Raw genomic sequence first — 15,129 nt, forward strand, 5'->3', positions numbered from 1 at the left:
CCTAACCACGTGTCCACACCATCTTAGTGCTTTTATTTTCATTGCTTCAATGACTGAGTCTTGCTGGAATCGGGTTCTGATTGGTGTATTTCTTACTCGATCTCTTCTAGTGCGTCCTTCTGCACGTCTGAGATACGCATCTCGCAGCTTTGGAGTCTACTCCTGTGTTTATCTAGAAGTGTAAGGCTCTCCGTTCCATCCATCAATATTGGCTGGAAAATGGTTTTGTACACCCACATCTTTGCCTTCTCCGATATTTCTCTCTTGCCTACATTTGATCTGCTAAAATTATAATACACCTGATTTGTTTTATGGACTAGAGAAATCATTACTTCATTTATCAACGAAATTGGCAGATTTTTCTATGAGTAGAAAAATCCAACGATTATTTCGTTGGATGAGCGAAGTGGCAACAGAAATCAGACTTCTGTGGGATGGAATCGGGCCTCCTATCTGTATTTCCCATGGCTATAGTACTGGCCTTACACAGTGAGGGACCGAGTTCAAATTTCGGCGGAGAGATTTTTCATACGTCGCCCGATCCCTGCTTGAGCGTTTTGTGGTGGGAACCTCATGTGCAGCACTCCGTCCGTCGGACGGGACGTTAAGCCATGGTGCACTTGGCGCCTTTCATTATGGGCTGGCTAATCCTGACTTCGGGTTTCTCTCCACCCTCCCTCCTCTCATGGCGTAGGTGACCTAATTTGAGGCCGTCTTCTCCAATTATACTGCGATAGCAGTGAAAATTATCAATACTTACCTTAACTTTCCAGACTCTTTGACTTTTGTCATTGACATTATGGCCATCAAGTGTCATGCGGTGATTTCAAAAATGGGTCATCTGCCCCCTCCTCATTCTCCAATTTTGATTAAAATTGGTGCATATGGTGCTTGATGAAGGATATAAGGTTTTTCACGGCGAATAGACTGAAGGAAGAGTTCTCGGGTTTCCAGCCGGGTGCAAGGGTTTTTCAGCAGGGTGAATTCACCCTGAAGACGATGGCAGACTTAGGGCCAGTTTCACCAACGAGGATAATTGAATTAACTCGGATAATATTCTCAAAAACCGAGATATTACAACAATCGTGTTTCACCAGATGCATTAACTCGGTTTTGGGCTGTTATCTCGGTTTATACTTTTACTGACGATATTCCGCAGTTCAAAGCTTATTATCCGAGTTAATCTGAGGGCAGATGGCATGGCGCGCATGCAGCTTCATCAGCTCTCGGAAAATACGAATGACAGCGATGAAGAATATCGACATTCTATTCGGAGACCACGTTCATTATGGATAAATGAGCGTGCAGATTATTTTAATATATATGGTGAAGTACATTTATTTACTCATCCCAAAATGGCATATGAAACTGCAAAGGCAGTTCTCGCTCTCATTGAAGAAGACGAATTTTACTAACAAGGGGAAGTGGAGGTTTCCAATGCCGTATATTTTATAGCATTCGGAATGGCGAACACATCTATAAACTGGTGGTGATTCTAATGAATGGGCCTTTGTTTGGCTGTAATTAATTAATTTTCATGCGGTACTTTTAACAAGCCTTATTCAATAATGATTTATAATGCTAAAATAGGGCGGCATCTCATATCTCGGATAGTTGGTGTAGTGGTTCCGTCGTCGACTCTCACCCAGGGGACCAGGGTTCGATCCTTCGCCGTGGCAACATTTTCATATCTTTTTTTTCGTCTTCGTTTTGATCATACGGCGACAAGTATATGAATAATTTTAATTGTAGCAAGCATAGACATGAGGAAAATTTTTTATCATCATAATGGGGTACGTGATCTCCCCTTGTCAAAGAAATTTCACGTTTCTTTCTCTTAAACTTGAGCTTTCCCATGCCTATGCTCCCCTTGAGCCAATATTTCCGACAACTCTTGCCAAAATATGTTCGAATTCATAAATGTCATAAGCCTCTCTTTGAATTTTCTTACATATATGTACAAAAACCTTTTATCTCTGTCCTCTTCCAGAATTAATACATATGTAACAGCATCGTTATCTTCGAAATCGCAATTTTACCAATGTGAGACGTAAATAATTATTGTAGCACAAAATAACCAAGAACTGTGTTTGTTTAAATGTGGTCGTCTCGGTAAATTAAAAATTTTCATTTTTAAATAACGATGCATTAAACAAAGGTGCTTAAAAGTTTTTTAACCGCAATATTCTCGCATTCCTTGCTCTTGCTAAACGCGGTTCCCCTATTTGTTTTTTATTTATTTTTTACTACCCGTGCGTGGTATTTCGTAAGGCAAATTAATAAATCCTTACACGAAAACTTAATATTTGAGCTTTTCGAACTCTCATTGTCTATATTAATACTGTTGCTGTTCATTTTATCACTCTGTACTTGATTGTACACTTACCGGCTTATTAAAGCTGATTCCATGTCATACGGTTGCTTACCGTCATTTGTTTTTCCCACGTCAGAGTTATGAAAAACGTACAAGCCAAATCATTTATTCTGATTATCTCGGTTTTTGAAAACTAGGATAAAACGTCGTTGGTGAAACACGGCCCTCACATTTCTGAGATAATGATTTTAACCGAGTTTTTGAAAACTGAGATAATAGAGAATATTATCCGTGTTGGTGAAACTGGGCCTTAGCCTTCGAAACGTCGGTGCTGAAAAACCCTTGGACCCGGCAGGAAACCCGAGAACTCTTCCTCGAACATATGGTGCTTGTATGACACAAACAATGCATACTTAACCTATATCTAAAATGATTGATTATTTCCAGAGCTGTGGACTCTTATTTTTTTTATTTTTACCATTTGCCTTAGGTTTAAGGGCAATACCTTATCGATCGATTTGGAGAGAATTCTTTCCAAACGCTTGTTAAACCTAGAAAAATAAATAATGGTGATTTATTTGATAAAATTTGATATATAATTATTGCATACATTATCCTATCTATATACAGCCGGCGTGGTGACTGACTGACTCATGGATACAAATTCCCAGCCAATTCCAGAAGTGCTGGAGAGCTGAAATTTGGCACGCGTGCGGGGATTCCGAAATGATCCGGAGGAAAAATCCGAAAACCGGAAGTTTCCGCCACGTGTCGTCGCTGGGACGACAAAATGGCCGAAATCGGGCTATTTTCGGGGACAGTCTTCCGGTTTTTAATTTACTGCGCGCGAATCGTGCGTGATACACGGGTCGTTGCTGTACATTTAGAAAGCCAATAAAGGCTGCCACGTACTTGTGTATTTTTTAAAGTTATATTTTAAGTCTAACGCCGCAAAAATGGCGTCCAAAAAATGATTTTTCCGAAACATCTTCATACTTTCCGCTGCCATCGACCTAATTTTGAGTGTTGCACAACGAAAATGATTATTATATATGCTTACATGATTAGTCATTTAACCTAGGCAACAATTTGTTTTTGTCACCATTGGTTGCCGAGAAAAAAATTAAATAATGCCGAGAATCGCCAAAAAGTACAATTTCCAAAAGATTAACACAAGATTTCGTCCAGTTTAACACGACCGATTTCAATTAAACTTAGTATATACGTTTACGTAATCATTTTGTTTTAGAAAATATAAACGTTTTTAAAATTTTGCCATTGATAAACCAGCAAAAAATTAAAAATGGCGGGTACTTCCCATTTTTTCCCGGGAGTCCGTTTACTAGTTATCGTTATACAGGCGAAACATTTCCGTCACACGGACCGTTGTTGTATATTATGAAAGCCAATAGATGTCGCCACTTACTTATGTAATTTTTAAATTTAATTTCTATGCTAAAATCTTTCAAAATGGCGTCCAAAAATTGATTTCCCGGAAAATATTTCATATTTTCCACTGCCGTCGGCCCTATTCTGTAAGTTTGACAACGAGAATGATTATTATATATGTTCACAACATTGTCTACGAAATGTAGGTAACAATTTTCTTTCATCGTGCTTGGATACTCAGAAAAAAATTAAAGTATTCCGAAAATCGCCGAAAATTACGATTTCCAAAAGATTAACACAAGGTTTTGTCAATTTTAACCCGACCGATTTCTTTCAAACTTTGTAGTTACATACAGCTATGCACTTTCTTTTAGAAAACATAAATATTTAATAAATGATGTAATCGATATAACCGCGAAAAAATAAAAATGGCGGGCTCCACTAATTTTTTCCGGGGAGAGATTTACTTTTTATTGTATTACTCTCGAAATGTCATGGATGTCATAGGACTATGGATGTCATAGAGCCTCTTCTTTTAGATATGACAGTAAATGAATGTGACCAAATAGTATCGTCATCTTCAAGCCCCCCGAAACCCAAAAAAAATTAAAATTTGCATATAAGTAACCTTTTCGGGTACTTTTCGTCACAATTCCGCCGCTTTTCCAATCCTTACCACTCATCGCTACGGAATTGATGTGGACGATTGATGACCGCTGGCAGTAAAAATCTATAAACCCCCGGTAAACCCACATACACCCCCCCAAAAAATAAAATTTTGCAAATAAATCTATTTTTGGGTACTTTTCGTGCCTATTCCACCGCCCCCAACGACGCATCCCCACGAAATTTATGTGAATGGATGATGACCGCCAGGAGTACACACATTTAAACCCCCGGTATACCCCTGAAATCCCCCCAAATGTAAAATGTGTCATTTAGTCTCCTATTTGGGAACTTCTCGCAAACATTACGCCGCACTACCCGTCCCCTCTGGGCTCTAGATTCGGAATATTTGGTGAGGGCGAGCCACCGTAAACCATACGGGAAAAAATACCAGAACACCCCCGATTACCTCCTGGAAAATCGCCGAAAAAAAAATAAAACAAATTTAAATTCGCCTTTCCGAATAGTTTTCGACACAATTTAACCGGTGCCCCTACCACTTATTAAAACCCCCGATAACCCCGTGAAACCTCCCAAAAAATTTCAAATAAATAGCCTCTCCAGGTAAAAGAATCTTCAGACCACTCTTCCGGTCCCCTATGACTTATCGGCACGGATTTTATGAGAACGATTTGTGTCCACTGGTTTAACACAAGTATAAAACCCCCGGTATTCCGTAGGAACCCCCCGAAAAAAAATGAAAAACTTGCCATTAAGTCTTCTTTTATGGGTACTTGTCGCCATTATTAATCCGCATTGCACTACCTTTTACAATCGTCGCTACATGATCACTGTGGACTTTTGGTGACCGCATGCATAACACATTAAAATCCCCGTAACCCCCTGGGCACCCCTCTCGGTGGGGAAGACCATTTATGAGGACCAGGCGGAGCAGCCGCGGGGGGCTCCTCAACCCCAAGGCGGCGAAGCCGCCCCACAACGAGGAACTGGCGTAGGCGAGGGGGAGCTTCAGTAACCCCCGGGCGGCGAAGCCGCCCCTTAAACGAATGACGGTGAAACAGTTCCGAAATGCCCTCGCCCTCTGGCACACTAAACCCCCAGGCGGCGAAGCCGCCCTTCAGCGAGGAATGAGTGGGGCACCTCCCTTCCCCCTGGCCGGCGAAGCCGGCCCCTAGCCGTGTTGAGATTATTCGAACTTCAAAAGTCTTCGAACGACCACAAATGTAGACGGCGAAGCCGGAACCGGGGTTTTAAGGGGCGGAGCCCCTTAACGAGCGCGCGGAGCGTGCGAGTCCTATCTATATACAGCCCTTGTGGTGACTGACTCATGGATACAAATTCCCGACCACTTCTAGAAGTGCTGGAGAGCTGAAATTTGGCACGCGTAAGGGGAAACCGAAATGATCCGGAGGAAAAATCCGAAAACCGGAAGTTTCTGCCACGTGTCGTCGCTAGGACGACAAAATGGCCGAAATCGGGCTTTTTCCGGTGACCGTCTTTCGGTTTTTATTTTTTTGCGCGCGAACCGTGCGTGCCACTCGAGTCGGTAATGCATTTTTTGAAAGCTGATGAACGTAGGCACGTAATTAAGTAAATTTATTAGTCTCCATATGAGAAAGTTACAGCTAAAATGGCGTCCAAAAATTGATTTTTCGAAAAAAATATCATACTTTCCCCTCCCCTCGACTTAATTTAAGGTGTTGGATAACGAAAATGATTATTATATATGCTCATCACTTTGTCTACGAAATGTAGGTAACAATTTTCTTTCATCGTGCTTGGTTACTCAAAAAAAAATTAAAGTATTCCGAAAATCACCGAAAATTACGATTTCCAAAAGATTAACACAAGGTTTTGTTAATTTTTACACGACTGATTTCTTTCAAACTTTGTAGTTACATACAACTATGAATTGTCTTTCAGAAAACATAATCATCTAGTAAATGATATAATGGATTTAAACACGAAAAAATAAAAATAGTGGGCACTACTCACTTTTTTCGGGGACTGGTTTCCCTTTTTTTGTATTACTCCTGAAATATGGAGTTCATAGGGCACACTACTGTTAGATATGACAGCAAATGAATGTGACCATATGGTATCGTCATATTTAAACCCCCCGAAACCCTCTAAAAATTAAAATTTGCATATAAGTAGCCTTTTCGGGTTTTTTTCGTCACGATTCCGCCACTATCCCAAGCCTTGCCACTCATCACTACGTAATTGATGTCGACGACTGATGACCCCTGGTAGGAAAAACCTATAAACCCCCGGTAAACCCACATACACCCCCCTAAAAATAAAATTTTGCATATTACTCTACTTTTTGGGTACTTTTCGTGAGTATACCACCGCCCCCAACGATTCATCCCCACGGAAATTATTTGACCGGATGGTGACCACCTGGAATACACACGTAAACCCCCGGAATCCCCCTGAAATACCCCCAAATGTAAAATGTGCCATTTAGTCTCCCATTTGGGAACTTCTCTCAAACATTACGCCGCACTTCCCGTCCCCTCTGAGCTCTATATCCGGAATATTTGGTGAGGGCGAGCCACCGTAAACCATACGGGAAAAATACCAGAAAACCCCCGATCACCTCCTGGAACATCACCAAAAAAATCCTCAATCCCAAGGCGGCGAAGCCGCCCCAGAACGAGGAACGGCGAAGCCGTTCCGAGGAGTAACTGGCGTGGGCGAGGAGGAGATGCAGTAACCCTCGGGCGGCGAAGCCGCCCCGATGTTCAAGCGGCGCAGAAGCTGTGGACTCCCCTCAAACGAAAAACGGTGAAACAGCTCCGAAATGCCTTCGCCCTCTGGGCGGCTATGGCGACCTTAGACGAGGAACGGCGAAGCCGTTCCGAGTATTAAGCGGGGAAGCCCCGGGGGGGCACACTGAACCCCTGGGCGGCGAAGCCGCCCTTCAGCGAGGAACGGCGAAGCCGTTCCGAGGAATGAGTGGGGCGCCTCCCTACCCCCTGGCCGGCGAAGCCGGCCCCCAGCTGAGGTGAGATTATTCGAACTTAAAAAGTCTTCGAGCGAACACAAATATAGACGGCGAAGCCGGAACCGGGGTTTTTAAGGGGCGGAGCCCCTTAACGAGCGCGCGGAGCGTGCGAGTCTATATTATAGTATTGATTCACTGGTCAATCCTTTCGCAGTTCGAAGGCAGCGGCTACGGCGAGGTGAGCATTTGCATGACACGTCACCGTCCCGACGAACCTCGGTCCATCATGAAGGCGTCGTGCCAGCAGCTTACGTCGGGCAGCGCAGAGTTCCAGTTCCACGACCCGTGCCCCGGTGGTCAGCCATACAACCACGGCTGCCTCCCCATCTACTTCGAGCTCAATGTCACGAAAACCTTTGGAAGGTGCACCGGTAAGTGACCACGAGGATTACGGGATCTCAGACACTAAGTCTTAATTTAGATGAATAGCAACGATGTAATATTTCCTTGGCCCGGGAATCGAACCACGGTCTTTCCGAGCCAACGCGCAGACCACTACGCTATACAGGTTCAGTAATTCTCATGGAAAATTTACCAAGGTTATACGGAGCTAGATTTAAAGTGTTCGCGGTCCATCGATTCCTAGCGTTTGCATACAATATCGCAGTAAGTCAATACAATATCAAAAGTGGTTAATCTAGTTTCGGAAAATGGAATTAGAGACGATAACATAATTTTTTATCATCATAGCAAGATACTGCTAACGGTGTTACGTGAACACCGGCATGGATTATTTTCTATTATTTGTATTTGAATTTGAGCGGCAAATTTATATCTTAATTACTCAATAGACGATTCGTCATGAGTTATTCGTTAGAGTGGTGGATGAGAACGCCAAACAAAGTCAAGGGTGGCCATTGGTGGAAAGTTACCTTTGCCAAATGTGATCGAACCAATAGCATCCTTCCCTGTCGCTCCTCGCTTGAGATCAAACCCACTCCTTCCAATCCCTCATTGTATTATTTCTCCATCTATCCATTTTAATTAAAAATAATTGTACTAGTAAGTTTCGAATGTTCACAGCCTCCTTTGAATGTTGTTACGTCATTTAATAGCAAAACTGGACAAAGGACGATTCTGCACAAAAGAGGGTGCCAAAGTCTCGTCGGATGACAAAGAAGAATCGCTATGCGAAATTGAGCTGGATAACTCGATATGAATACCCAAGTAGACTCCATTAAAGAAGGCCGAAGAACATGGCGGTTAAGTATTACATCTGTTGCCGTTTCGCGCGCATTTTATTTGACGCGCGAAATTTAATGCGCGCGGAGCGACAACAATTCTATCTGCGGAATTAGGAATCCTCTCCTGTAATATTCGTGTGTTTACCACTGAGGAAGACCCCGGTCGTCCCGTCCCGAGATCTCAGGTTGGCTTCTAAAATGAGCTCACTTGGAACGCTCTTACATGTAGACCAGTCCAGTCACACCATGATTTGTTTTTCTTATATCATCATAAATAAACGACTTTATAAATAACGAAAGAGTACTTGTAAAAAATATTAAGATCGGTAAAAACCCATCATATTTTAGAGGAAGGGTGATGAATTATTACAATTAAAATAATATGAAAAGGGTTTTTTCAAACATGCTATCCATTTCAATGAAAATAATTGGATTAGTAAGTTTCGAATGTTCACAGCCTCCTTTGAATGTTTTACGTCAACTGGACAAAGGACGATTCCGCACCAAAAACGGTGCAAAAGTGCTCTTCGGATGACAAAGAAGAATCGCTACGCGAAACTGAGAGATCACTCGATATAAATACTCAAGGAGATTCCATTAAAGGAAGCCTAAGAACATTGTGGTTAAATGTTATATCTCTTGCCGTACAGAATATTTGTAAAGAGTATAGAGTATTTGTATAGAGTAGCCGTAAAGAGTATCTGTAAAAAAAATTAATATCGGTAAAAACCCATCAAATTTGATAGGGAGAGTGATGAATTATTACAATAAAAATAAAATGCAAAGGGGTTTTAAAAAACATGCTTTTTCCAAAAGCAGAATAAGTTGTATTTAAAAGTAAAAAAATAAGCTTTCCATCACTCGGAAAGTAAAGGGAAGTTAGGGCTGATTAGGTTTTTTCAGAATGTGTGTAAGAGAGCCTGATAGATGGGTGAGGATTCTCTCGCAATATTTGTATCCAAACTTAATCAGAATTTCTTTAAATTATTATTTTTTACTTTTTAATGCATTTTATACTATTTTGCAAGAGATTTTTAAAAATTTTCCTCAATTTTTAGTAGTGAATCGTTTAATCGATTCATCAAGAGCTGTTTAAGACATATATGCCCAAAAATTTATAATTAACGGTATCTGTTGAGGTAATGTGAAACGATTTTTCCACTTAGAAATTTAGTGCATTAAATATAGCAATGTGGAATAAAATTTCAAATGTCTGATTACTAGGTATCGTATTGCCATCATGAAAAAGCAAGTGTGTCAAGGTTCAAACCGATCCGACAAATGAGAAAGTTAAAAATCAATTAAAAGTTTATCATCGATGTAACAGACAAAGAGATGAAGCCGGTTAATGAAAAAGCGTGTAAAAACCAGTAAATTGGCATTTCAATATTTAATTCCATGCATTCTTCAATCTCTTCGTACACAGAGGACGACTGCAGGTTCCCAGATCAAGTGCGATTTTCCGTTTGGCAACAGAATGTCAAATGCAGCGGCGCCACGGCCCTCACTGTTCCCATTTTACTGTTGGCCATCCTGCTCCTGTGGACGACGACATCCTGAGGCCAAAATGGCGGAGGTCTCATTGCCTTGGGACGTTTCTGTGCAACGCGGGCTATACGTCGGCAGTAACGGTCAAATGTTCGATGCCGCCATTATCATCATGATCATGCTTTAAAAATGATTTTTTTTTATTTCCATGCAATGGTTCAATTCCAAAACCATAAGTCATGCACGCGTATTATCCTCCTTATTTCTTACACAGAGAAGTTTCAGGCACAAGCGTATATTTCCCAATCATTAATAACCACAAAATAGATATTTATCGCATTTCACATTATCAGAGTTTGCCATAAACTTATTTAACTACGGAGAGTGCTTGATGTGGAAATGAAAGGGAATGATAATAAAAAACGAGAAGTAAGACCCATCATTTCAACTCGATCCGCCTTTTTTCGCTATGACTCATCAGCTTACAACCTACGCTATCACATTGGGATTTTCAAAGGGTACACAGCAGACCGTATTTTAACATTTGCCAATTATAAAAAAAAAATTGAAAATTTTACCCCAGTATTTTTTCTTAAATGTAAAATTTTGGCATTTGAGATGCAATCCTTGTTGTGTATTGAAGATGAAGTCGATGAAGGGAGGGGAGTTGGATACTTCTCAGATACTCCAAGCAAACCTACCTTAATCGTGCAATAATTAAATAATAATCGTCGCGAATTCTTTTCGCGAACCCCAGTTAACGGCTGGCTTTTCCGTATACTTCGCGAATGTGTTTACTAAGTTATACTTACCAACGAGAGATCCTGAGTAATGATGACCCCTCAGCATTTTACGAACTCGGCATTTGGAACTTAATGATACTGAAGTAATCAAAACTTACTCTACTAGTCTACTCTACGAGGGGGAAACGACACTTGCCCACCCAACCCTCCCGAAATCAGGAAAATTACGAAAAAATACATCACCAGATTGTGAAATAGTTCAACAAAACACACGCGGGGAAGTGTTGATAGGGGTGTATTCAATTAAACCTGAAATTCTCAATGGAGTAATAACAAGGGCGTACCCAAGATCAAAACTAGAGTGAGGCAAGCCGGGGTCGTTCAAGTTGTAACACAGACAAGGAAATGAAACCAAAACAGCGATTTATTATTTCTTAAATGCTCGGAATTTCTTATTTGCTCGGAAAAAATATTTTTATTTTTTATTACATGTTTTATACTAATATCACTTTCCTTCTATTTAAAGAAAATTTGTTCAAAAATCTCGTTTAGAACCAAATGTACTTTTTTGCTTTTATGGGGGGGGGGGGCAGCTACCCCCTCCAGCCCCCCGCTGGGTACGCCCATTAATGATACATGCCTATGTCAAAATAAATAGTCAATTTATCCACGGTCGAACGGGAGTGATGTGACTTCTTAAAGAACTTCGACGAATGGAAATATTGAAAAGAAGAACTTCGAGTGATGATTATCAATGTGCCCTTTGACAGAGAAGGGTCAAAGTTCAGAGCTCTGCGTGTGACTTCCATTTTCCATACCTATCGCTTCGTTTTCCTAAAAAGTGATTTCCTGTCTTGCATAGTCATCTCAACGAATCATTTGATCTCTAATCCTGTGTCCCCATCGACGGCTGTGAATTAATAAATTCACCATCGACTGCTGGACCTGTTTCTCCGTCCTTCCTGACACGGACCTGTTGCATGTTCGCTCTCTAAAAAGTGACTACCAGTGTCCCCACAAAGCTTCCAAGACTTTTTTTTGTTGCAGGTTTCAGAAAAAAATCTGCATTTTCTTTGCAAAAAACATTGACACGGAAGTGAATATCAACGTGGCGAAGCACCGCAATCGAAGGGTATAAGTACGAAAACTATTTGTTAAAAGCCTTTTTTGCATGTAAGAAAAAACAATTTTAATAACAAATAAAAAAATTAATGAACAATCGTTTCACTGCTAATTATTCTCATAGTCAATTTTTCGGATTGAATGAAAACTATTATTCATCTTCCATTCTTGACACAATTAACGGGTAATCCTGGAGCTTCGTAACAGATCGAACAGTCAATTTTATATTTTTTTATTCCCATGCCACCGAATACAGTACATATTGGCCATTTTCCATCGGGGTGTCCAAAAAATTTCAAAATTACACTTTCCGGGAACAACTGCGCCCTGGAAACTCACCCAGGCGGGACTCGAACCCACGACCGTTCGGCAGGCAAGAACTTCACCCCGTCGCCACCAAGACCGGCTTCATAAAGCCTGAATCACACGATCATTTTATCCGTCAATTCCTAGTGATCACTAGAGTGATAACTCGCAAATGATCGTCGCCGGCAATTGTTTTTCGCGATCACGATCGCGATGAGGAATACCATCACTATTTTTCATCACTCTTCCGGTCGCTTTTTCCATCGCTAAAACCGTCACTAAAACCCTAAGTCAGCCAATCGGAACGCATTCCCGTATTGAGAGATTGCAGCGCAACGTTTGGCAATAGTGGGAACGACATAGATAAACAAACACGCTATATATTTTCGTTATGCGGGTCCTATGGCAACGAGCTGTGATATCGAAAGTCATGCGAAAAGCGAAGGCGGGAGGGACCGTGTGATTCAGAAAAATGATCACTAGAGCGATCACTTTTCCAGTCGCGAATGGCGATCGCTCTAGTGATCACTTTTCGCGACGAAAGAAAATGATCGTGTGATTCAGGCTTAAGCATAGGTATTCCAGCTGGATGGCGGATGAGGCCAAGAGAGGTCAGGGGGCTAGGCGACCCCTTCCTCGCTATCGCTTAACCTTCACGGACATTATTTTCTTAAACGCAGAGGCCATCGTAAGAGACCGACACGATGAAAACCAACACCATCATCTCGGGTCGCCTTCCTCTTCGTCTTTTGACTCACATTCGGTTATGAGGGTGTTTTTGAATAAGATAAGCGATTAAGACGGCTTGTCGCCGGAACTGAGATTGCATCGTCATGAGAGCGGACCTCGCCGCTTTGATCGGGGACCCCCTCGTTACGCAATAAATTCTCGTTCCATCCAAAAAATTTGTATTGCGACACGCCAATTAACTGGATAAGATCGCTCATAAGTGCATATTATGTAAATTTTTGGGCCAGATGAAACCAGTGCAATCAAGAACTAAGTTATGACAAATCACAGCCAGATAATTAGACAAAAAATACAAAGAAAAAACTACGAGTCATAAAAGATTTATGATGAAATAATTACAATCACAAGTTCAAACGCCTTGAAGACATGTTCTGTTCATTTAATAAATCAATATTCAGCCCTGATGATGAGTGCCGCGGTGGTACTTGAAACGTTGACCGTTATAAAAACATTAACCCGGTGGGAATGCCGATTTTTGTAAAGAAATACTTCTTGCTTATGAATGAATATTTCACCATTTTTGCGTAAATCTCTCAATAAAGCGTTCTATTTAAAGAAAATGCTTGTCTTGCACTAGACTTACTCCCCCCGAAATAAATTTCTGACATTTACTAAGGTACAAGAACTTTTATTCCTAAATACTACAGACAGGTTTTAGTACACTTTCGTTAATCCCTCTCCAGATAGAATTATTCTCTATTTTGTATTACTCTCCTACATGTGCATTTTAATCTCTTTTGGTCAAAGAACACGAAACAAGCATCTTTGTACGCAGTCACGCGTAAGGGTGGAAAGTCATGTACACTACACCAACGATGAAATTCACCGTAAAATAGTCATTTGGATTAGCTTGGATACGAACTCGGATCTCCCGATTACCTGTCAGGTATGCCACCAATTGCACCACCACCTTGCTCCGGTTAACCTAGGGTGAGAATTCCCCTGGCATTAAATGACTTAGAGGTAATGCCGGTAGCATGCTTAACCGACATTCGGGAGATCCGGGTTCGAATGACGTCTAAGCCAAATAATATTTCCATGTTGAATTTCATTCATATTGATAATAATAATTTTTTTGGTCTGCTCAATACTTTATTTAGAAAATATACTTTCGTGTGCATTGAAATTCACTCAGTAACGATTTTAAATGCCAATTTTCATTGCACCTTTTGGTTTCAGCCTAATTATTTCCCATCCTTTTCACACAAACGGTTGCTGACATTTTTATTACATGGAACTCTGCACTTCCTAGGTGTTATACGTATTATAGATACGACGTTAGCAGTAGCAGCAGTGAAGAGCAGATTGCGATGAGCAGGGCGCATAATTTGAAGAGAGCAAGAGGCCCTATTAAAACAAGTCTGGAGAGAAAACCCTGATGGAAGGCGAACTCCAGGAAGACTGAAAGAAGGATGTAAGAGTGAGGTGTTGATTAATATGGGGAGGGTAAAAGTCGGCGAGAAGGATGCGGAGGATCGGAAAAATTGGAGTCAGACAGTTGGCGAGGATAAATACCATCAAGAGTTGGCCATGGGAGTAAGAGTAAGATTAAACTTTATTTACTTATGAAAGGTCACAGAGCATTTCCTTGAATGATTTTTCTAGAAACCCAAATGCACGGTATTGGTGCACCATTTATCTCATCGTACGCAAGTCACGTGACATAATACTGCCCTACCAAGAACCCTTTCTAACTCAGAGCTGCTTCTGGAAGATATCAGATTTCAATATTTTTCATTTCGAAAACTTGGAAATTTTGCACTCAATCATAATTATCATGGGAGCTAAACATTTCGTTAATACAATTTACACCACAAAATAATGCGTAGTTTTAATGTTTCCTAAATACAGCAGAAAATTTATAAATTTTTGACATGGCTTGGAAGCAACATTGGGTTATGATGGGTTAAGACGTTCGGAGTATGTTGGGACCAACGCAGTGATGCCAACCGCTCTCTTCTAATCCTTACCCTCCAAGTGAGGTTGGGACACAGCTTGTTTTTGATTCCCCGGGCAACGCGAGCAGAATATCCGGCCAGCAACTCGCTTGTTTTCGCCCCCAGAGCGCAATGAAATAAAGTCGCGCTGACTAGTATCTCGCACAGGCGTGTAATCAACTAAACAAACTCTTATCGCGGATTAATAAAAACGATTTCCTACACTACATGCGGTGCTTTAAGAGACTCGAGAATGCCG

At 41.1% G+C, this 15,129-nt stretch overlaps 1 protein-coding gene across 1 annotated transcript in view; it reads left to right on the forward strand.

Moving 5' to 3' along the window:
* The window catches only part of LOC124154541, a 57,269-nt gene extending 45,298 nt beyond the window's left edge, over positions 1–11,971 (forward strand). The window contains exons 13-14 of the mRNA XM_046528342.1: positions 7,495–7,711; positions 9,951–11,971. Coding sequence (XP_046384298.1) covers positions 7,495–7,711; positions 9,951–10,084 — 351 coding nt within the window. The 3' untranslated portion in view covers positions 10,085–11,971. The remainder of the gene's footprint in view (positions 1–7,494; positions 7,712–9,950) is intronic.
* The last annotated feature ends 3,158 nt before the right edge of the window (positions 11,972–15,129 follow it).

The sequence above is a fragment of the Ischnura elegans genome, chromosome 2 (assembly GCF_921293095.1).
Source record: "Ischnura elegans chromosome 2, ioIscEleg1.1, whole genome shotgun sequence".
Taxonomy (NCBI): Eukaryota; Metazoa; Arthropoda; class Insecta; order Odonata; family Coenagrionidae; genus Ischnura; species Ischnura elegans.